The 24,608-nt window shown below is 36.6% G+C and overlaps 1 protein-coding gene across 1 annotated transcript; it reads right to left on the reverse strand.

Annotated features, from left to right (window-relative positions):
* Nucleotides 9,064-21,363, reverse strand: LOC107622538 (ABC transporter D family member 1). Its single transcript, XM_021113403.1, has 26 exons — nt 20,852-21,363; nt 20,382-20,498; nt 19,705-19,981; nt 18,452-18,676; nt 18,126-18,323; nt 17,548-18,002; nt 17,271-17,409; nt 17,107-17,185; nt 16,746-16,984; nt 16,145-16,449; nt 15,960-16,065; nt 15,702-15,860; nt 14,312-14,411; nt 14,126-14,234; nt 13,829-13,919; nt 13,021-13,145; nt 12,604-12,753; nt 12,437-12,513; nt 11,860-12,054; nt 11,610-11,768; nt 11,345-11,500; nt 11,012-11,248; nt 10,610-10,770; nt 10,398-10,450; nt 10,200-10,278; nt 9,064-9,735 (listed from the first exon to the last, which is right to left on the reverse strand). The coding sequence occupies exons 2-26, from the start codon at nt 20,441-20,443 to the stop codon at nt 9,649-9,651; spliced, it is 4,023 nt and encodes a 1,340-aa protein (XP_020969062.1). The 5' UTR covers nt 20,444-20,498; nt 20,852-21,363; the 3' UTR covers nt 9,064-9,648.

Raw genomic sequence — 24,608 nt, forward strand, 5'->3', positions numbered from 1 at the left:
ACTTCCTGGGCCCACTTGGTGTGTGTTTGGGCTGAGCCTGAGTGTTGCACGTGTAGAGGTCTTTCTTGGAGTTGAACGCCAACTTTTGTGCCAGTTTGGGCGTTCAACTCTAGTTTTGGCTCCTTTTCTGGCGCTGGACGCTAGATTTGGGTAGAAATTTATAGCTCGGTTCGTAAGGTGGGAACGCCGACCTCGACAGGGATTAATGCTTCCGACCTATAGACTAGTTTGAAGGGCGTTTCGCCCGTGGTGGATTGTACTGTTGTGTTATAGCTCCATAATATTTCTGGGATCAACTCCGCCCATTCTGCTTTGGCGTTATTAAGCTTTTTCTTTATTTCCTACAATATAACTCGGTTAGCAGCTTCGGCCTGCCCATTGGTCTATGGGTGTTCGACCAAGCTAAAACAATGTTGTATGCTAAAGTTATTTAGAAATGATGCGAGTTTGTTATCTGTAAACTGTCTACCATTATCCGATATTATTTCCTTTGGTATTCGAAATCGGCATATGATATTTTTCCATATGAAATATCATACCTTTTCAGCGGTTATTCTTGCCAGTGGTTGTGCTTCTATCCATTTTGAGAAATAGTCTGTTGACACTAAAAGAAACTTTACCTGGCCTGGCGCTATTAGAAACGGGCTGAGGATATCGACCCCCCATCTGTGAAAAGGCCAGCTTACCTCCATGCTGTGCAATACTTCAGCTGGCGTCATAGCAACGGGGGCGTGCTTCTGACAGTTGTCACATGTCTTGACTTTTGTTATGCAATCCCTCTTCATAGTTGGCCAATAGTATCCTGTTCGGGCGATTTTGGCGGCTAGAGCTCATCCTCCGATGTGGTTTCCACACACGCCCTCGTGGATTTCGTCCATTACTTCTTTTGCTTCATCGTTATTTAGGCATTTTAGCAATGGCTGTGAGAGACCTCGTTTGTATAGTTCCCCTGCTATGCTTGTGTAGAGACTTGCTTTTCGTCGGAATTGTTGTGGGTTAAGTTCGTCTTTGGGTATGATACCTGCATTAATGTACTCTAAGAAAGGTGTTCTCCAGTCATGGAGGTGGTTAATGTTTGTTATAGATAATAATTCAATACTAGGTTTATTAAGTGTAAGTTGTGATAACATTGATGTTTGTGTATCCGCCCTAGTGACAGCAAGTTTAGATAGTATGTCTGCTCTAATGTTCTTTTTTCTGTGTACATGTAATATGATGAATGAACTGAATTTTGAAATAAGATCCTTTGCTATGAGCCAGTACCGCTCCAACAAGGGATCTTTTACTTGAAATTCTCCTCGGATTTGTTGGACTAACAGGAGGGAATCACAGTGTACTATTAGGCTATGCACTTGGAGGTTGAGAGAGAGCTTGAGTCCTGCTATGAGCGCCTGATGAGCGGATAATTTATACGCTTTTTGGCATTATTTTTACATAGTTTTCAGTATAATTTAGTTAGTTTTTAGTATATTTTTATTAGTTTTTAAATAAAAATCACATTTCTGGACTTTACTATGAGTTTGTGTGTTTTTTTGTGATTTCAGGTATTTTCTGGCTGAAATTGAGGGACTTGAGCAAAAATTAAATTCAGAGGTTGAAGAAGGACTGCAGATGCTGCTGGATTCTGACCTCCCTGCACTCAAAGTGAATTTTCTGGAGCTACAAAACTCCAAATTGTGTGCTCTCAATTGCGTTAGAAAGTAGACATCCAGGGATTTCCAGCAATATATAATAATCCATACTTTTCCCGAGTTTAGATGATGCAAACTGGCGTTCAACGCCAGTTCCATGCTGCATTCTGGAGTTAAACGCCATAAACAGGTTGCAAAGTGGAGTTAAACGCCAGAAACAGGCTACAAACTGGCGTTCAACTCCAAGAGAAGCCTCTACACGTGTAAAGCTCAATGCTCAGCCCAAGCACATACCAAGTGGGCCCCAGAAGTGGATTTCTGCATCATTTACTCATTTCTGTAAACCCTAGTAACTAGTTTAGCATAAATAGGACTTTTTACTATTGTATTTACATATTTTGATCATGTTTTGATGATTGAAACCTCCTTGGGAGGCTGGCCATTCAGCCTTGCCTGGACCTTGTTCTTATGTATTTTCAACAATAGAGTTTCTACACACCATAGATTAAGGTGTGGAGCTCTGCTGTTCCTCATGAATTAATACAAAGTACTATTGTTTTTCTATTCAATTCAAGCTTATTCCAATTCTAAGATACTCATTTGCACTTCAATATGAATGTGATGATCGTGACAGTCATCATCATTCCCAACCTATGAACGCATGCCTGACAACCACTTCCGTTCTACCTTAGATTGAATGAATATCTCTGGGATTCCTTAATCAGAGTCTTCGTGGTATAAGTTAGAATCCATGGACGGCCATTCTTGAGATCCAGAAAGTCTAAACCTTGTCTGTGGTATTCCGAGTAGGATCTGGGAAGGGATGGCTGCGACGAGCTTCAAACTCGCGAGTGCTGGGCATAGTGACAGACGCAAAAGGATCAATGGATCCTATTCCAGTATGATCGAGAACCGACAGATGATTAGCCATGCAATGACAGTGCATTGGACCATTTTCACTGAGAGGACAGGATGTAGCCATTGATAACGGTGATGCCTAACATACAACTTGCCATAGAAAGGAGTATGAATGATTGGATGAAGACAATAGGAAAGCAGAGGTTCAGGAGGAACGAACGCATCTCTATATGCTTATCTGAAATTCTCACCAATGAATTACATAAGTATCACTATCTTTATTTTATATTTTATTTATCTTTTAATTATTAAATCTCCATAATCAATTGAATCCGCCTGACTGAGATTTACAAGGTGACCATAGCTTGCTTCAAGTCGACAATCTCCGTGGGATCGACCCTTAGTCACGTAAGGTTTATTACTTGGACGACCCAGTGCACTTGCTGGTTAGTTGTGCGAAGTTGTGACAAAGAACTAAGATTATGAACGTGCTATTGAGTTTTTAGCACCGTTACCAAGGAATGGAACCGTCACGATTTCCGCGCACCAGCGCCTCATATTCGACCTGGTTGTTACTTGCCGCGAAGTGGAAGTGGAGGGATTGCTCGACTATCATCGAGTCTCCCTTTTTCAGGACCACCCCGGCCCCGCTTCTTTCTCGGCTTGATGCCCCATCAACGTGTAACTCCCAGGCCTTGTTGTAATGGTGCTCATCAGGTGTGAACTCGGAGACGAAGTCTGCGAGGATCTGTGCCTTCAGGGCCGGCCTTGTTGGAACTGGATATTGAATTCGGAGAGCTCGACAGACCATTTTGTCAGTCGTCCGGCCAATTCTGGCTTTGTCAATATCTGCCTTAATGGTTGGTTTGTTCTTACGATTATTGTGTGGCTCTGGAAATAGTGCCTGAGTCTTCTTGCTGTTATCACTAATGCCAAGGCCAGCCGTTCTATTCTCAGATATCTTTGTTTTGTTGGTTGCATGACTCTGCTGAAGAAGTATACTGGCTGTTGTATTTTTCTGTCTCAATGACAAAAGCCGAGCTTATAGAGTAATTGGAAGCGGATAAATATAAGTATAAAGGTTTACCGACTTCTGGTTTTTGTAACAGTGGTGGTGATGATAGGATGGCTTTGAGCTCGGTGAATGCTATCTCGCACTCTTCTGTCCACTCGAATTTCTTATTCTTTGATATTGTCTGGAAGAAGTGGTATGATCAGCTTGATACTGCTGGCAAGAATTTTGACAGAGCAGCTACTCTCCCTACTAGTTGTTGTACCTCTTTCATTGTTCTAGGACTCGCTATGTTAAGTATTGCGTCACATTTTTCAGGGTTTACTACGATTCCTCGTGAGGTCAGCATGAATCCGAGGAACTTGCCTCCTTGTACCCCAAAGGCGCATTTCTCCGGGTTTAGTCTCATGTTGTATGCTCGGATCTGCTCGAATATTTCTCTGAGGTCGTCGCAGTGGGTCTTCCTGGGGTGGTCTTGGCAACCATATCGTCGACGTAGATTTCTATATTCCGACCTATTTGATTGCAGAAGACTTTGTCCATTAGCCGCTGGTATGTTGCACCTGCATTCTTTAGACCAAATGGCATTACTTTGTAACAAAAATTTCCATATTCAGTTATAAAGGCTGTTTTGCTCTGGTCTTCTGGGTGCATGAGGATCTGGTTGTATCCAGAGTATGCATCCATGAAGCTTAAGCTTTTGAAACCATTACCACGTTTGATAGCCATGTGGTGAGGCGGATCTCTTTGATAAAGTTGGCACTGATAAGCTTTCTGGTTTCTTCTAAGGCTGCCTTTGATTTTTCTGCTCCGAGGTTCCTCTTCTTTTGAGCTATAGGTCGGATGGTTCTGTCAGTGGCGAGCTTGTGGCAAATGATGTCCGGGTCTATACCTGGCATGTCTGCCAGAGTCCAGGCAAACAGATCGGCGTTGGCCTGTAATACCTTTATGAGTTCTGATCTTTCTTGTCCCTGGAGTGCTTGGCCGATATATGTGACATGTTCTGGTTTTGACGTCAGTGGAACTTTATGGAGCTCATCTGCAGGTTGGGGTCTTTTCTGAGTGTCTCTTCGGGGATCAAGCTCTGCTAGGGACAATACCTCGTTTGTGCTGTGAATTGCTTTTACCTCTTGTTGAAATTCTCGTCTCGTAGCCGACCTCTTTAGACTTGAATTGTAGCATTGCCGAGCTTGTTGGCGGTCTGAGTGGAGTGTAGCTATCCTACCGTCTTGTGCCTAAAATTTAACACAGATGAAAAGTGGATACTACTGCTCTGAACATGTTCAGAGAAGGTCTTCCGAGAATAATATTGTAAGGACTTGGGCAATCAACTATTAGGTATTGTATATCAATGGTTCGTGATAATGAGTCCTCTCCCATCGTTGTTTTTAGCCATATGTAACCCTTGATCGGCACCCTTTCTCCGGAGAATCCTACTAATTCTCTGGATGAGGGTTGCATGAGTTTTTCAGATAATTTTATTTTTAGAAAAGTAGAGTAAAAAAGGACATCTGCACTGCTACCTGGGTCCAAAAAGACTTTTCTTACCAATAATTCGCCTGTTTGGATAGAGATTACCACTGGATCGTCTAGGTTGGGTGCTGCCGCGCATATATCTGTCTGACTGAAAGTGATTTCGAGATCGGGTGTATCTTTGTTGCTTTGTGGTGTTGTTCCTTCGATTGCTAGCATTGCGCGGTAGCTTCGTTTTCGCGCCGAGGTTGTTTCACCTCCCCCGACGAATTCTCCGGATATGCAGTTTATAACACCTTTTGGTGGAGTGTTGTTTGACCATTTACTGTCTTCCTTGTTTCCCGGGGTTTGATGGCGTTCTTCTCGGTCCCTGCTATTTTCTTTGTGTTTTCTTCCTTCGATGTATTTGTCTAGGAGGCCTTGCTGAGCCAATCTCTCTAAGGTAGCGTTTGTTTTGAGGTACTGGAACAGAGATTGAAAGACTGAGACATTGTATCATGTTTGTTGGCTCAGAGACTGGTACTAAAATTTCTGTCTCTGTCCCTAAAATTTTAGTATTTCAGTACCTCCAAAAAATAGGGACACAGGGACTTAAATTTTTAGAGACGGAGACTGAAATTTTAATAACATTTTATACCTAAAATACCTTAATATCACGCACTCGTCAGTTGTTGTCCGTACTTCTGATGGAAGGCGCAGTGTTTGCTTTTGTCAACAAATCGTTGGTCTTGATAACTTCCTGCTCTTGTTGGAGGTTTTATGATTTTAGCGTTGAGTATTTCTTTAATTATCTTCTCCCTCTTTGTGTTGAATCTGGTGTAATTGTCAAATTTTAGGGTGAGCTTGAAGGGCTTTCTGGAGTCTTTGTTGTTCGCCGACCTTGTGGTTCTGTCTGCGTCTCTCCTAGGTTGCTTTCTTTCTATTCTTTCGGCTTCACGGAATTCCTCAATCTCCATCTGTCCTGCCGCTCTTTTTCGAAATTCTTCTAACGTCTTCGGCTTAGTAACTACGATTCTCTCTCTGAATTTTCCGGGTCGGAGACCGGCCTTCAGGGCATGTAGGTGGACAGCAGGGTCCAGATCTGGTATCTCCATGGTTGCTTCTGCAAATCTGGTCATGTAATCTTTCAGGCTTTCTTGAGGACCTTGGCGAATGGTGGCGAGGTAATCTGATCCGTGTACATATATCCGTGCTGCCGCGAAGTAGTCGATGAAGGATTTCGCCAGTTCTTTGAAGGAAGAGATCGAACCTGCAGGTAATTTTGAAAACCAAAGTAACGCAGCACCGTCAAGGTAAGTAGGGAAGGCCCTGCAAAGTACAGGATCATTGTTAGGACCGTTAAAGAACATCATGGATTGAAATTTCTTAATATGAGCCCGGGGGTCACCAATCCCCTTATATGGCTCGAGAGAGGAAGGCAGTGTGAAATTTTTTGGCATTTGGTAATTGGTGATTTCTTCGGAGAACGGGTTGTCTAAGGTCAGCTTCTCCTTTGGCGGGTTGACACTTAGTAGGTCTGCACTTCTTTTTCCTTTGGAACCATTCTCCTCATGTTTACCAGCGTTGTTTTGGGTGGACAGCTCAGCAAGTCTTTTGACTTCTGCTTGTAGCTCGGCCATCTGGGCCATGAGTTCGGCCTGAGTGAGTTGGTGAACTCCGTTATCGGCCATGTTTGAAGGTTGGAAAACCCTGCATAGAAGAGAAATACAAAGTGCATATCGAAGTGGGGTTAGATTAACTCTCGGGATCCACGGTGGGCGCCAAATGTTCCGTTCAACTTTAGCCGAGGTATATGTCTCCAGGTGAGACTACTCGTCTTAGGGATGGACTGTACGTCGCCTTGGAGATGGCCTTCGGGATTAACCTCGGCGTTGCAAAACACGACGGCGGGAGCACCTGCAAAAAGCACTCCGACGCTCAAGTAAGAATACGGATTATGAGAGAGTAAGAGAAATAAAACTAGAGTGAGTTATGTGACCTGATCTCATATGAGTTGCTTGATTTGTTTTTATAGACGAGTGGAGGGCTTATGTTTTTGGGTTTGTTCCAATATTCTTGGTGAGTTCCGGTTGTTAGTAACGGGCTGAAGATAGAACTTGACTTGCGTGTGACTGTGACCAAGTTACATTTGGAGTCTGCCCTTGGTACCGAGATATTTGGTCGGTTATGGTGAAAAGGTGATCGTCGAGATTTCAGGGGTACACGTCAAGTTGGATTACAAAAATGTCTAAAAAACCAAAAAAAAAATCCTAATTCATCTCCAAATTTTGAGTGAATACCCCATCCGGTCCTGACAATTATCTCGAAAGGACAACGAGGTCCTAAAAAAAATCCAATCCGGCCCCTGATTTTTTTTTGACTGATTAGCTCATGTGAAAAAAAAACAACATTAACTTTTTTTGGCACATGACTAATCAATCCCATAAAAGTAAAACTCAGGAGCCGGATTGAGTTTTTTTTTTTTTTTGTCAAGAACCTCGTTGTCTTTTGAGATAATTGTCAGGGACTGTTTTGGGTTTTTCTCCAAAATTTTACTTTTACTCTCTCCCTCGCAATTAGAAAAGAACTATGAAACACGGACACTTCGCTGAGTTGTCGTGTCCGCGTGTGGGACACATTTCGGACAGGACACTCACCGACACTCGTCCGACATGCGTGTCTGTAATGTCCAACCGTATCTTAATAAAAAATAAAAAAAATTCTTTTCCGAACACGTTTGGACACACTTAAATACCATCACGTGTCAGCGTGTCCAGTCTTATTCTTAACAGATATTTTTAAAATAAATTTAGATATAGTATATATTATTATTTATTAAAACAAAAAATATTTTAAATACTTGATATAATTAAAATAAGACATTAAAAATAATAAAAATTTTAATTTATATTTTAATATCAATAAAATATCAAAATATCATTACAATTTATCTAAAAAATACTTTATATTTTATATGTATGCGTGTCCCCGTATCATGTAAGATTTTAAAATTCGCGTGTAAGCATATCTCGTGTCGTGTCGTGTCCCTTGTTTGTGTCCATCGTAGGAAAAGAACAACTGAAATCCTCACCCTGTCATTTCCTCTCTCATGGCTTCTTTTTCAACAGTAACACTCCTTCGCACGGCTGCTTCCCCCACCGCACTACACTACAATCGATCCTCCGTCGTCATTGTTGGCTGTCTCATCGAACGTCATCTGTGCTTTCCCCCACGACTCGTCTACATTGTTTGCCACGTTGCGCCGGAATAATGTCACTGCAGTAGCATCCATCAAAGCGTCACCGTTGGCAATGGTTTACGTATAGCAGTAATGAAATTCCAACTTCTGAAGTAAATGGCAAAACGTAGGTAATAATGTTCATGCACACCAATATTGCTTCATTTCATCAAATGAGTAGGTTCTGCTAATTAACGCGATGCTTAAAGTTTCCAATGGTACTAAAAGAGTTTTAATTTCAATTAATTTTTTTCTACAATAAAAAACTTATATTTTAAAAATTCTCAATGATTCTGTCAATTAATTAATGACAAAAATTGATATAAAAATTAATTTATCTAACAAAAAAAAATTAAAAACTAATTTAATGATTAAACTTATCAAAAGATTAAATTATCCGATTAATTTTTTTTTTAAAATTGATTTGGAATATTACTCTATGTAACTTTAAAGGATCTGTAAACCAACCAAAAAAGGCCTAGATCCCATATGGCATACAAGACAAGGTATATTCGACTTTGCAAGTGGCTTCATATTTATCCTTTATCCATTGTCATATATCAATTATCATACCAGTCCCTAGTATATTCATTATTCTTGAGAGATTCCACCTACCAGAACAAAGTAAACGAAGTATGTAAAGCTTCCTTTTATTTTCCCCAAACGAAAAGAGAACGGAATATGACTTCAGTTTAGACAGTAACGCTTCTGGTGCCGAGAGTTACGAGGTAATCACAAGAGAATAATTCATGTAATTATGCTTCAGATTTCCACGCTAGATGCTGCTCAATAAAACTTGTAACTAAAGATTTAAAAGTAACGATGTATACTTGGAAGAACCAACACAAGATTAGAACCCTAAAGTTCAACTCTGTTCTTCAAAATTTTACTTTATAAATTTGAATCAAGGTACCAACAATTAAAGTAACTAGTTTCATATTACAGCAAGATAACATAGCTACAGGTACATTGAAGCTAACAGAATAGGGATAGACTGAAGCATCTCAGCTGGCACAGGAATAATGGCCATGAAGAAAAAAACAATCTGAAGATTACAACTGTTCCAACTGTGTTTATTAATATAACAATATAAATCATTACATCTAATAGCTACAAAATATAAATAAATATCAACTACCTAAGAATAGGAGGGAAAATCCTGTACACATTGATTTCTATATGCTGCAAACATCTTGACATGGTTTTGTTGTGCTCCAATGTACCATCAAACCATTTTGGTTGGTTCTTTGGTTTGTTTGTTTTGGCACCACAAAGTCTTTGGAGCAAAAAAATAAAAGCTTGGACAATGTGGTAAACCCAAAATCAGAGAAAATATGAACGACTGTTGTTGGGAAATATAATTTCCACTTGCAATTGGACAGTATGTTCAAGTTCAAGACCCAGCAACATGTCACATAACAACAATGTAATGAACAGCAACAATACCATAAGTAACATCATTGCTTGATCAAACGAAGCTCCCAGTTGCCCTCGCCATCAATCAGTCGTAGTTCCAAGGAATGGAAGGGTATTAATGCAGGACGCTGGGGGCACGAGAAAATACAATTAGTTTGATCCGATTTTGAATGAATAATAACTTAATGTCCATGTCAAGTTCAGAGAAGGTAATAACTGGTCCAATTATGCTAGGGAGGCAATAACCAAAGTTACTTTATTTAACTTAACATTTATAATTTCATATATGCAACATCCATTTACAGTTACTACATCTAATATTACTCAATTATTCTAGCAGTAATTAAGAAATGCAAAATAAGGTAAACGGTAATTAAGGAATGCAAAATAAGGTAATTTTGGACTGCTTTAAGTTGATTTTTTATTGTCTCTCAAAGATTTTTGTAACTGGTCCATAGAGAACAAAAACAAAAGTAAATATCCCAGCATGGATCTGTAAATCAATTAAGGAATCCCGTAGCAAACAAGGCAAGTTTGAATGCTTGTAATTAATCATGACGAAGCATAATTTTAGAATTTTAGGTAGTCTTACTTGCGAAGAAGTAACAAATGTGATTCCCATCTCCTTTGCAAGCCCATATAAGTGTTCTTCAACATCAACACTAGTGGCACTGTCATGATTGTTTTTTTCCAGACAATATGAAACATGGTTAATGAACAGAAAATACAACAAAAAAAAAAATTTATTACTCGAGAGAAGGCAAAAGAAAGCCCAGGAAATCATACATACTTGGTGCACTCGTCAAGGATGCCGAATTTAGGCTTATGGAAGAACAACCGTGCCTTAAAGACAGAAGGTAAATGTCAGAGACCAAACAAGAAAAGAATACTATATGTAAATCATGATGTCATCCTCAAATTATGGATCAAGTTTTAAGACTTGCAAATGAAAATTATTAAAGCAATTTAACAAGCTCATACAGAACAGATATATATACATACCATGCCTAGCCTCTGTTGTTCTCCGAGAGAAAGAATATCTTCCCAGTTTAAAGTTGCATCCCAGCCACTCTTCTCCCTCTCTAGAAGATAATTCAACCGAACATTCTCTAGGATAACTTGTAAGTGTGAATCCAACACATGTCTGGCAAGTTGACTATTACCTGAATTTGCAAGATCACAATTATCAGAGCTAAATGGCAAAACAAAATGAGGGTAATATAATTCAACATTTCGAACCATTAGAAGAGATCAACCAGTTATTACTGGTTTGCAAAAGGAAACTGACCACAGTAATTCAGCAGAGCTAGTTTTAAAGAAAGGAGATCTTTATTTTAATGAAAAAGACATTTTTGTGTCTGTTAAAAAAAAGGGATATTTCCAACATGATCGACACCAAGATACCTTTTCCGTAGATCTTCAATGCTTTAATTTCTGCTTCCTCACGGGACAGGGGATATATAATTTGATCACGCAGGGTTCCCAGGCAAGTATAGGGACGCTGAGGAACATAGAAAATGCCACAACCTGCTCCAGCCTCTTGATCCTCACCTTCAGATGGTCTAGATAGTCTTCCACTTGCAATTGGCCAAAGTCCTCTAAGAACTCTGAAAATGGAACTTTTCCCACTACCATTTGGACCTTTAAAATTATGACATACATAAGATATAAATTCTAATGGCAAGTAAATTCCCTCATGTAAAATGGAAAATATAATAAAACAACAATTATACAAACCAGTAACGAGCAGACTTCCGCCAAGCGCAATGTCACATGTCAACTCTCTGGCCAACATCTTTTGAGTAGGGGTGACAATATCAACTTTTGAAAAGGAAATAACATCTTTAGAATGAGAATCTCTAACTGGAGACGTATCAGCATCAATCATATTCCCTGTATCATCAAATATAATATTAGCTCATGATGACTGTTGTGAAGAATTACTGCTACACAAGGAGCAAGAAACTATTTGGTATATGCAAAACTAATGATGATCAAATACCAGACTGTGCTGCCTCCAATAGTTCTTCAAGCTCAAAAATCCGATTAATACCACCAGAGAGCTCTACAAACTTTCTATTCAGTTCAAGGATGTCACCGAAAGCTAAAAAGCTTTGAGAAACAACAGATGCTAAGAACCTCAATGCATGTGCCAGCTCACCTGTTAAATATAATATTGTATATGTTAGCAGCCTAGCAGGGCACAAGGGGGGAATAAAAACTGTAAATGACAACAGTCCAAACGATCTTACCCTGAGTATTTATTGATGCACGGTCTCCCTTATGTTCCATGGCATACAACAAGCTCAGCAACCAAGTGACATTATGAGGGAGTTGCTTGGTGATAAAATCATCCAGTATACCAAACAACCACTTCTTTTTTAGAAGGTACTTGGAGTGGGTGATAGTGTATGAAGTGCAAGAAAAAGAAAAATATACAAGATGAACTGCTCTCTTCAAACCCAAGACGACTGATCACACTCCCCATAATCCACCCTAACATAAAATAAAATTTTACAAGAACACAACAAATCCCTGCAAGATTAAGTTGTGCGTCTAGGGTGTTTCTTGCTCCAGAAGGTTGCAAATGAAGGTAGAAAAGATAAGGAGTGGAACAGAGGTTTTATTTTTTGGCCCTTAAATCTTAATAGAGTCATGCAACGACATGTCCAAAATTTGAGCAGTAGAATGTAAATGAGTTGATAACTTTCAACAATCCCATATTTTAGCTGTGCCAAGCTAATGATTTTCATTCTAAACTTTTAACCTTACTAAATAATAAAATAAGCACACAATAAAAAATACAAGAATATTATAGAGTTGGGATACTCACAGCCTTTTCTCGGGCACCACCTCCAAAGAAAGCAACAGATTCAGCATGAGTACATAGTCTTTCATGCATGAACCTAGCAAAAATACAAAATATAAGAACCCAGAATAATCTATAAGGTACTTTCACACCATGTGAGAAGCAATGGATACTAGCATGGGTTTACCTGAAGGTTCCTTCAAGTTGTTGTTCTTGGCTTATCAAATCACCAAAATCAGGAGTAACAGTTCTTAGAAATCCTAGACCAAGTAACATATAAGCATAGAGTATTGCAACTCCCCTCTGACCAGTTAACAGCTTCATTCTCCATGTGAACCTTAAGAAAACAAATGTACTTATTTAAGTCAAGAAGAAAACAACAGGAGCCAGATACCTTAATCCAAGCACAGGTGAATAAATGCTAATTTCAATAGCTCAATTTGTTGAGAAAGGATAACTTATATAAGTTAAACTCCCATCTTACATTACCAAATAACTTTTTATCGAAGAAACTTTTCACTATATTAAGGATTATGCCCATCTATTGATCATATAATATTATATAAAACATCACATTAAACATTCTGTGAATGAAATTACTTACCACAAGATATCCACAGATGGTTTTACCAATCCAGTGACCAGTCCAGACAAGTCTGTTGTTAACTTCTCCAAGTCATGAGTTATCCTCTGATCTGCGTCAATGTTTTTGCTTGCCATGTGGAAGACCTAAAATGAAGGATGCAACAAAACTTCAAAACCAAGTTCTAACATCTCCCTAAAGAACTTCAAATCCAAATAGATATTCTTATTTTTCATAATGACAAAAAGAATAAATCATATTTTTTGTCCTAAAAAATTCAATGCCATTCTCAAACAATTGCATAGTGGCCATTGGATGGCATTTCAAGACAGCATGCCCAATGGTTTTACAGTGTGATTAGTAGAAGTCATTCACTTAAGCATACTTGTATTACTATTTCCATTTTCTAATAGGGCTGCTTCAGGAAATTGAACGATGTCATAAATCTAAAAGCTGTGCATGGGACTTCCCATTTATATATTGCAATGTACAGTGGAAGAACAAAACATTTCTATATTTGACAAAAGCCAACAGTTAGGGACACGCTGGAGCACTACGTGTCAAGGAAAAACAAACTGAAAAGTGAATTGTATTTGAAGAAGAAAAAGGGATAAGTTTTTTTAAGAAACAAGTTCAGCATTAAATAATAAATAGTACAAACAGCGAGTTGGTGTATTTGGAATTGAGTTTTCCATAACAGAAACTTCTACAGTACTTAACTGTGATTCATTGAATTACAACTAATCATTTAAACATCACTGCAAGCATGTTTACAATCTCTAAAAATATGAGAAGAAAATGAACTAGCAAATAGTTCATATCCAATTACCTTGTAGAATGCATTGTTTCTCAAGTAGTTCTTGAGTAGATGCTGTGTCAAACGAATCCGCCACCCAAGAGCTAGCCTAGCTGTCAAGTGTCTGAAGAACAAAATATTGTTTACTAAATTTTGGTGTGTAAAAGACTTATGAAGTTTGATCATTTACTCTTTCACTAAATAAGAATCAACTTGCACAGAATAAATTAAATCCATATCTTATAACAAAGAAATATGTAAAATATACATTTTCATTTTAGTGGTATAAGTCAGAATAAACACAGATCCCAGATGCATTTGCATAATTACCTTATAGAAGGTGCAATGAAAGATGATGCAGCACTTTGTAGAACACTTAAACCAATCAACCGAATAAAGGCAGCTTTATCCTGCTCCAAAACAAACTTCACAGTGGTACCTGAGAACATAAAATTTCCATTAATATTTTGAAGCATGGCCTTCACGGGAAGATGAAAAGTTAAGATAAGGAAATACCATTCAACGATGCAATACGGTCCGAAACCCATGTTCTTGAAACAACAAGAAAAGCTACAGCAAGCAGTTGTGCACCTTGTTTATCAAACACGGTGGGTACCTGAAAGGAAGCAGTTGGCATAAAAAACATGTGCCCAAAATACATTGTTGTGGTATAACTATTATTTATGGTACATACATTGCACATCTTTAACAAAAATAACTAGCTTATAGCAGCTCATCAAGGAGAAAATGCACAAACAGCCACACACTTGCATTCATTTCATTCAAATAATGGCATGCATAGTTGTCGAACTGTGAATTGTTTGACCAATTTTTTAATTATGAACAGAACATATGCTTGGAGAAGAGGAAACGTCAAACATGTAGAGACAGAGGGAGAGGAATGTGAAAGGCTCCAACTTGATTCTTTTGCATTTTCCTAATTTTAATTAATATCTCACTAATTGTCTAATTTGAACCTTGGGCTTTTGGTTTGGTCCAGTTATGAAGGGTAAAAACCAAATAAACCGGAAAAAAAAAAGGAACACACCAAACACAAATGTTAGCAATGAGTTGTTGGTATAATTCAATTCGGATCTTGTGTCGGAATTCGACTAACTTTGGCATCACAGGCACGACTCAGTGACATTGCCAATTCACCCCTATTCTTGTTTCGTTCAATGGCTGAATTTGATTGAACTGTACGGTTTTAAAAACTATGATGGTCTGTATCATTTAAAGATAAGCTTGAATAAGAGAAATCTTAACAAAATGCACATATGGTAATGCTGAATTAGGTCTTACTGTAATTTATCAGGAGATGTAGTGCAACTTAGCCATTTGTTAAAGCTCTAAGATTTTAACATGACTGTTTAATAGATTATTTTTCAAGATAAAATTAAATCACTGTTTCCCTTTCCTAAATAAGCTGATTTTAACCCAAAACAAGTTGATCCAAATTTACCAGATTAATAAATAACAAACAGAAAAAGGCAATAAAATCTATTGAAGACCAAATGAAGTTATTCCTAGCCAACCAAAATGTAAAGGTGTGTTTAGTGTAACTTATTTCATTCGTGTCAAAACGACTCATAATCAAAATATTTCTGAGGGATTTTGAAAACATATTCCAGACAAAACAATTGACCACGAACATGCATAAAACCAAAATAAAAGTTAGCAACCCAACAACAGTACCCCGAAGAGTGACCAGCATACAAGAATTACAGGTTGCAGGGATGAACTTGAATAATTTAAGTTTACTAAAGAGATGTAGATACTAATCATCGAGCTTATAATTCCCACAAACAAATATCAAGACCTAGGATTTTAATAAATATTAACAAACAAGCATCTAGAATTAAGCAAATCATTGAAGAACTCTAAAGAGTACATCTTCAGAACTCACCAATACTTTGCACATTGCAGCTATCCTCAATGGTAATACCCTTGTATTACCACGAAGTTGGGGCACAGCAGAGGGCGAAACAGCATTATTTTTAGACGGAGATGATGCTATCACTTTTGCAATATATGACTGAGCCTTTGAATTTGAGAATGCATAATCCTACATTAGAAAATGGTGTGGAATTCTTCATAAGCATTAACCAGCGTAAAATAATGAACAAAGAAGACGCAGAATGAACCAGATCAGAAAAATACAAACCTTCTTGCTCATGGAAAATGCACGTTGAACTGCTTTTGCATCACTCCGTCGTTTTGTCTCAGATGCCTTCATTGTATTGACCCCCACTTCAGTCGAAGAGTCCTCCCTGGGGTTTATATCTAAATCTTATAAACAATAACATCAAAAGTAGAAAATTGATATAAACATCACCATAAAGTACCAACCTTTTGTAATGAACACTCCACCCTCCCTCACCATCCAATGACAAAACCACATCATGGAATGCAACTAAAGCTGGACGATGTGATATGGTAATGCATGATGTTCCCATTGCCCGTACTTTAGCACAAAACCGTTCTTCCATATCAGTAGTGACAGCACTAGTGCACTCATCAAGAATTGCAAATTTTGGCTTATGGTAGAAAAGTCTAGCCATGCCCAATCTCTGCTGTTCACCCAATGAAAGTTCGTCGCCCCAGTTTACCTCTTTTTCAGGTGGGTAACGGTCCAACAGGTATTCAAGGTCAACCTTTAATGCATATATATGCAATTCTCGTTAAAATTAATACAAACGAAAACTTATTTTTATAAACATTAATTAAAAATTTAAACAAAGAAAAAAAGAACATATATAAGGGAATGCTAAACCTTCAGCTCTATAGGGTAAAGGTTAGCAAACCCTCAGAGAGGATGCTAACCTTCACTCCTATAGGGTGAATGTTAGCAACCTTCATGGAGTGAAGGTTTGCATTCCCATATACATAGTATGTATATGGACATATTTGTGTGACACTGACAAAGATATGGATCAGATTTGAACTTTACATTTTTCAATAGCTCCACCATACCACTTTCTGTGAGTGGTTCAACCTCTTGATCTGCAGTGAGAGGATAAATTAATTGATCACGAAGTGTTCCCACAGCAGTGTACGGCCTTTGTGGCACATAGAATATCTCCTTGTTGAGATCAGCACCAATGCCTGGTTTTACAATATGTCCAGATATCAACGGCCAAAGACCGCCTAGAACACGGAAAAGCGAGCTCTTTCCACTGCCATTTGGACCTTCAGCCAAAGAAACATCAATAACATGTCAAAGGTTAAATCAACCCCAAGAAAAACCAAATAATAATAATAATAATCTTTTAAAAAAAAAGAATCATCAAAAAGAGAGTTCGGATAACTACCTGTAATCAAAAGATTAGATCCTGACTCAACCCTAAGGGTCAGATCATCCACCAAGACATTACCAGTGGGGGTGACAACCTGAATTCAGATGCATCATCACTATTAAAACATCATAACAAACACTATCTTAAATCAGGATTGAGAGAGAGTTGAGCAGACTTGCCTTGACACCAGAAAATTCAATATAGTTAGCTTCACTTAAGAAATTTTTGCTTCCTTTTCTTTGCAGTGAAGATTTCTCATCAACCATGCTTAGGTCCCTTGATACAGCCATCAACTCATAAATGCGATCAGCATACCCACTGCAAAACAATTAGGGAAGTCATGACAACTATGCAGGCAAAATGAATCTTATGGAGGAATTGTAAGTACATGCCTAGTGACCAAAGAAAGTCTTTAATATCAACTTCTAAATATGAATGAAATGAATTATCAAGTACCTGAGACGATTAAGCCGTCTTGCACTGATAGAAAGAGTTCCTAGAGACTGAAACAGAGAAATTATGACACTTGTATGATATCTTAGATTGCTTAACATCTCTGCACGCCCTAGAGTTGAACTGTCAGGCCTTAGATGACCAGAAAAGAAAGGTTCTATGATCAATATAACGGCAACAGTAGCACCAAGGTACTTCAACAAAAAGTCCTGAATCATGCCAAACCACCAATGGTCATGTAGCACAACATTCATGTGTCTAACCAAGTTCTTAAACTTCTGTTGAATATGAGATTCTTCCCTCTTCTCTCCCCCATAAAATGCTATACTTTCTGAGTGAGTCCTTAATCGTGAGTGAAGCTGTCGATATTCTCCCTCCAATTGCTGCTCTTTAGACATAAGTTTCCCAAATGAAGGGGAGAAGTTTCTGATTGCAGCACCAGCTCCAAGTACGTAGGCCTGAAGAGCCAGAACACTAATATTAAGAGGCAAGTGCTGGTTCTAATACAGCTCAAGAGGATGAGCAGTAGTCTGCTACTAATAAGGAATCTACAAAACAATACAGTTCAACGACGGAGTTACCAATATCCAGAAGACATATTTTGGGCTAGCATATGAACACAGTCTCCATGTGTATAGAAGTCCATCAGCAACTGCAGTTAGATCATCCTGTACAATTTCACTCAATTCTGAACAGAACCTTGGCACATCGCTGGCAATTCTTTGCTCTGGGTTATTTATCCGACCATCTACATGTGATATTTTGTAGTACACCATGTTCTGAAAGAAAAACAAATGATAAGAAAGCCAAATTATCGTACCACATTGTTTAGGCTTCATTCAGGCAACGGACACTACTCTTCTTAAACAACCAAAAAGATGAGCAAAGCCAATTCAACAATTTATACCTCAAAATAGTGGGAATGGATAAGCTTCGTCAATATTTTTCTGAAATGCAGGCTCAAAGTCCCTGTTATGTACTTTGATGTAGAATGCATGGTCGATAAGAGGAAGCACAAAAGAATATTTTCTGAAATAAGCTGAAAAAACAATGGCACTCGTCGAAGAAATGCAGCACGAAATAGGAAGCCTTGCACTTTTGCTAGCCTGTTGCTCAAAGCAGTTCGAAACACCTGAAAATATTTGAAACTTTAAGTACCACTTATTTAACCTCTTTATTGTTTCTTTCTTGGGGAGTCAATCCATCTCTATTTTAGTATTTTTCCTGCCAAGTCATTTACTTGCACAAGCATGTTATTCACATGTTCATCTTCTTAGCACTTGAATTCCTACAGGTAGGTAAGTGCAAATGGCTCCTTGTGCAATCCACGTAAAGTATTATGTTTAAATAGAGCGTAAAAAGAAATAAAGCTACACATACAGTCATATTTATAGTCAGAAGCAAGACCAAATAACCTTTCCAAAACTTCAAAACAAAAAAGAGTTGTTACTTTTTCCAAAGACGAGCATTCAGGTTTTCATTAAAGACCATATGGAGTATGGAAAAGGTGGAAAGAAAATAGGAGCTTTTTCATCCTACATGCATAAGAAAATATGCTGAAAGGGATAATGGTTATTTTTGGCAAGTAGGTATGTCCAATATATTTCAAAGTCACTATTCCTCCTTTGTTTTCACTTGATAAGGGCTATTTTCATATTTGAAGAAATATGAATCTCATTTCCAACTACCTTTTTTCAATACACTGGTTAAGTGGCCATCACTTTCCACTAACTCTACTCTTCTATGAGACACTCCATTCTAAAATACAAGAAAAAAAAAAAAAGACAAATAATAACACCACATATATCTTCAACTCTAACATTGCACCATGTTCCTCTTGATGATAAATACCAGCAGGAGATGGAAAGAATTATATCCACCCAGTTAAGGTGCTCAAAGTATATTCCAAATTTTTACCAAAAAATGAATGACATGGTTACTAATTTACCTGACTTTGATAAAGATTGATATTTAGCATTCAAGATATAACTCCAAGAAGTGGGGGTATTCACAAAGTCAGGAATTTTTCTCAACCCCTAAGGATTATTTGATGAAATTAAATAAGATGAATATCTAAATACAAATTAAACTATGGTTTCATTCTACACTAACATTGAAGGCAAACACCAAGCATAATCATCCACAATAAAATTGGCTTACCACTACGCCAACTAAAGCTAAAAGGTCCCTTGCACCTAATTTTCCCATCTCAGATAGAAGAATTGCAGCAAGGACTTGAAGAGACTTCAACCCCCCTTTCTTTTGTTTATTTTTTGATGCTGTAGAACCCTTCACAACCTCCTCTGTTGTGACTTGGTTATCATCATTGTGCCCGTTACAATGACCTAAATCACGTCTATTAAACCTTGACCTTGATTGCATATATGCAGCTGTTCCACCAGCAACAAAGATACCAGTTGCAAACAGTAACGTTTTCCTGACATTAACCACAAGGAGAGAATGAAAAATGGTATAACATACAATGAAATTATTTCAACAACCTAACGAGTTTATTAATACCAGTCCTTTAAGGTGTATGATGAGTAAAATATACTATTGCAAATAAAAAAAACAAGATAACAGATAACTATATAATGAAACATTTACTAGTGTCTAGTGTTGAGTACCACTGCTATTTACTACATAGGTCTCATGACTTTTACCATATTGTTTCACATTTTGAAAGATAACACATCCTATTTTCAGAACTTATTTAGCTACTGATAAGCAAATAACTCATGCAATTATATATTTGACATAGTTGGTCAAAAGAATAAGCAAACAGTCCGACATTCGATATTGAAATGAAATCGAATATCACCAAAGAAACTCCGTACCTCCTTGAAGCCAGAAAATTCTGGCCATGCTTAGTTAGTTGCAACAGTTGAAGTGAAGACATAGTGGAAGATTAACCTCTCCCTTATCAAAGAATAGAAGCGTTACGTTTGCTCCTCCTGCATCACGAGATTGAAAATCTAGCAGACATTAAATTCCACACCAAAAAACTGATACATCAGCAGCAGGAACTGCAGGAATTATAAATCTCCAGGAAAAGTCAGCAGGCTTTATATGCACCAAGCTCCTAAATTTCATTCTCAATTTTCAATTTGTTCATCATCTGAATTACAAACTTTCATAAACTAATAGAAATAATTTCTCTTTAACCATTCATCACAATAGAGATTAGACTGTTCAGCACAATATCTTCTAGAAACCGTACAATTCTAGTAGACAGTAGACATTAGTAGTAGCAGTAGCTTGTACGAAACGAAACGACACAATAATAAATAATTAATAAGAAACTAACCTTGTAAGGTAGAGAGAGTTAACCATACTACGCCACCTCAAAGTTTCTAGCTCAGAAGAAGTAACATGGACCAACAAAAACGCTGATTGGTGTTAGAACTAGTCCTCCTCGGCAACGATCAGAATCAGGACTCAGAAAATCGGTGTAATTCGAATAAAACAGACAAGAAAAAGAAGAAAAAGATAGGATAGGAAAACAGCTGAGGTTTTCAGAGTGAAGAAGGAAGAAGGAAACGGTGTCGTAAGGGGCTGGGATACCTAAGTGGGTATAGATGATTGTTGGAGAGAGAGAGAGAAAGAGAGAGGGTTCAACCTTGGGAGAAACAAAACCAAGAATAATAAGAATAAAATAAAGAAAGAAATGTGAAGGGATTGATTTGGGGGAAGAAAGAAGAATGGGTTGTTGTCGTGTGAGAAGTGAGATCAATGCGAGGACAAGAAAGAGGTAGCAGAGAGCAGTGGGTGTTCGTCAATCTTTAGGTCGGGTTCCTGGTAAGTGCTAATGCCTAATGGGTCGAATCCAACACCAACCAAAAATAGGTAATAATAATATAACTTATATAAGCAACATTTTAAAAATCAAATCGGTCTTTAAACCAATGGAGTTAGAAGTTTTGTAATTTTTTAAAGAATTGATTTTTTGTGATTTATTATTTGAAATCATTGACAGTTAAAAAATTGCATTAAATCAACCGGTTAATATTTTTAAATTTTTTATTAATTTACTGTCAAGCAATTTTTAGCTTAAACCGAATTGATTTAATAACTTGCTCAGGCTAATCAGATCGAATCGACAAAAAAAACTAATGATATAATTTGCGGCAAAAAAAAAGTCCTAATATGAAAAGATTTTTGGAGTTATGCCTCAACATGGAATTGGAAGGTGTTATGGTCCGGTTGTAGTGGGATCAAGCTTTTTGGTCAACTGCAAGAAGGATAAATATAATTGTTTAAAAATTATATTCAAAATATATCGTTTATAGCGAGATGATGATTTAAAAAAATTTTAACATTCTAACAATGTTCCTGACTAAGAGCGAGATGGAATTTTTTAAAAAAAAAAATAAATGTAAATAATTAATTACGAGAAGCTTAAAAAAAATTTTAATACTGAAAAGTGAGTTATGCATCTGGAGCTGATCTCATCATCTGCTATACCCTCAAAGTTTGGATCAAATTCGCTACCCCTTGCATCCTTCCTTTTATAGTAAGCTTCTTGATCTATCAACTCATTTAAATTAAAAAAAATTAATGATTCCAATACCTACCCAAATCTTGTTGTTTCTCTCTTTAACCCTGGTTTGACTTTAATTTCCGTATTTGATTTTTTTGCAGCGTCCTCATAAATATTTTTTATAAGTGTATGAATGTTTTTGATAAGTATATGATTAGAGCAGGAACAATTCTATGCTTATGCTTATTAACTTTGTTTATGATTTTTTCTTTTTAACTTTTTGGAAAACTATATTTATTTATCCTAATCAATCTTATATTTTCAAGGCTATTGAAATTTTTTGTAAGTGTATTTGTCTATAATTATGTTTGAAGCTGCTCAATTAGATTATGTTAAGGACAATTTGTGATGTATGCAGGATACATTTGAAGTTAGATAGGTAAAATTATGGCGGAAGCAATGATGAATCTAATATTAGTAATGATGTCTACAAAGATGAAGATGATAGACGCAAATTTTTTGAGATTGTTGAACTTCAAAGAGAAATGATTTTGTGAGATTGAAGGATGCTAACTTCTTGTAGATTGCGTAATGTTAGCATATTATATATAACGATCTAATTTCTGATATGTTATGGTCATACAAAAAATTAAGTATCACTAATTTGTTCTTTTAATTATTAACTAATATTTAATATATGAATCTGTGTTTTGTTAGAGTGTTACTGATTTTATGAGTAATTTTTTTTTTCTTAAAACGCTAAGGCAAACAAAGAGGATAATACACAGACAGAAACATAAAGAAACATACAACTTGTTTAGAAACCATTTAACATGAAAAAAGAATTCTATTTCCTTTAATAAAAGAATTTATTTTTATTTAAAATTCAATTTCATAATTTGGAATAACTATAATATATTAATGGAATAGAATTCAAATTTAAAGAGTGTGAGAGTTGATTTGAAAATCAGATCTTTTTTTGTCTGACAAATGAAAGAAAAATGGGAATTAGAATTCTCAAAGGAATTCAAATCATTCATTTTTAGTTGTTCCAAAATAAGAACCAGAATTCAACTCTTGAGTGAATTCTAATTCCTAGCATTCCAAACAAGCTCATAAAAAATAGATAGCTCAATTAATAATGTATATCATCTACAGATCGCGTAGCGTTATACAAAGATCAGCTCAGTATACATCTTCGACAACCCTTATATAGATAATATATACATGATAACACATCTAGAGATTATAATTTGAGCTACTAGTATAGATGACCCTAGTAACATATTAAGTATGAGAATAGAAAGTATATGATGAAGCATTAGCATCGCTAAAGTTATCAGAGAGTGCTGGCATTAATCTGCACCAGTAGACTATGAACCCGATTAAACTTATCTCCTATTTTTAACTAAAGCAGATCAAATAATATTATAATATTACTTAAGTAGCTCTAATATAATAATAATAATAATAATAATATTATACTATGATTTCTCTTCTCTCGCGAATCGAGTTCGACTCGTCAAACTGTGACTAACTATGGAAATCAGAATCTAAAACTCCTAACCGACGCGACTCAAAAACTAACTTCTTTGCGACTGTGTCGTCGAGCTTAACTCAGTAGAAGTGTTTGTTTGAGAATAACATAATGATATGCATATTGAGGTGCTTGGAGGTGCTTCTTCAATGAATTTTTGAAAAATTCCGTTTCAGACAAAATTTCAATTTTTCGAAAACTAGATTATTACATCACAGCCACAGCTTTTTGCAGTCTACATGGTGCCAATGTCAGGTGCTCATTTTCTGTGAAAAACTTCGCTCATCATACACGAATTCAATCTTTTGCGCAGCACACTCACTTGCACAGCACTAAAATCAAACCAATATAAAAAATAATTTCTATTAATTTGCACATCAAACTTTTGTTGGTTACCAATTAATCAACATGCTAAAGTTTTGACATCCTATCATTTTTTCTACACATGCATACAAGTATACATTGATTTAATTTACATCCATATTATACAAAATATACTTTGATGAAGAATACACACACAAATTATTATATTTTGCATTCTTTATAATTTTATGGTAAAATAAAAAGCATTCTCAAGATGTTTGTTGTATTTTTTTAATTGATTTTTCTCATTGAGATTTGTAGATAATATTAGTATTTGAGAGTAATCTATAAAACTGTATTTGTCGGTTCATTTCATTTTAATATTTATTATATATTTTATATCAAAGAAGAATTTATTTTTTGCCAAAATATTTGAATAAGGAAGTATGTTAGAAAGGTTATCAAACCCATATTTAAATTAATATATCTGATTTTGGGTATTTCACAATTTTCATTTCACCAAAATACAACATATTGTTGATAAATTGATTATATTCTCATAGTATGGGTTTTTTTTCCCACGAGAAGCAACTTTTTTTTTCCAAAAAAATTCACTTTGAATTTGCAAATATTTTTTTAGTTTACTTCTTTTTTTACTTTGTAGTCTTTTACAGATCTTTTAGTTTTTTTTTTTATGATAAAAAAAGATCTTTTGAATTAAATTCATAAATTTATTTAGGTGAA

The sequence above is a fragment of the Arachis ipaensis genome, chromosome B10 (genome assembly GCF_000816755.2).
Source record: "Arachis ipaensis cultivar K30076 chromosome B10, Araip1.1, whole genome shotgun sequence".
Lineage (NCBI taxonomy): Eukaryota > Viridiplantae > Streptophyta > Magnoliopsida > Fabales > Fabaceae > Arachis > Arachis ipaensis.

Bases quoted from the DNA above. Each gene is read 5' to 3' on its own strand.
- LOC107622538 (XM_021113403.1), bottom strand. From the start codon at position 20,443: ATGTCTTCACTTCAACTGTTGCAACTAACTAAGCATGGCCAGAATTTT. The intron at 13,920-14,125 runs GTAATTATGCAA...TTTGTTCTTCAG, and splicing joins TTCATTGCACCTTCTATAAG to ACACTTGACAGCTAGGCTAG. The intron at 11,249-11,344 runs GTTTGTATAATT...ATAATTTTAAAG, and splicing joins CGGAAGTCTGCTCGTTACTG to GTCCAAATGGTAGTGGGAAA.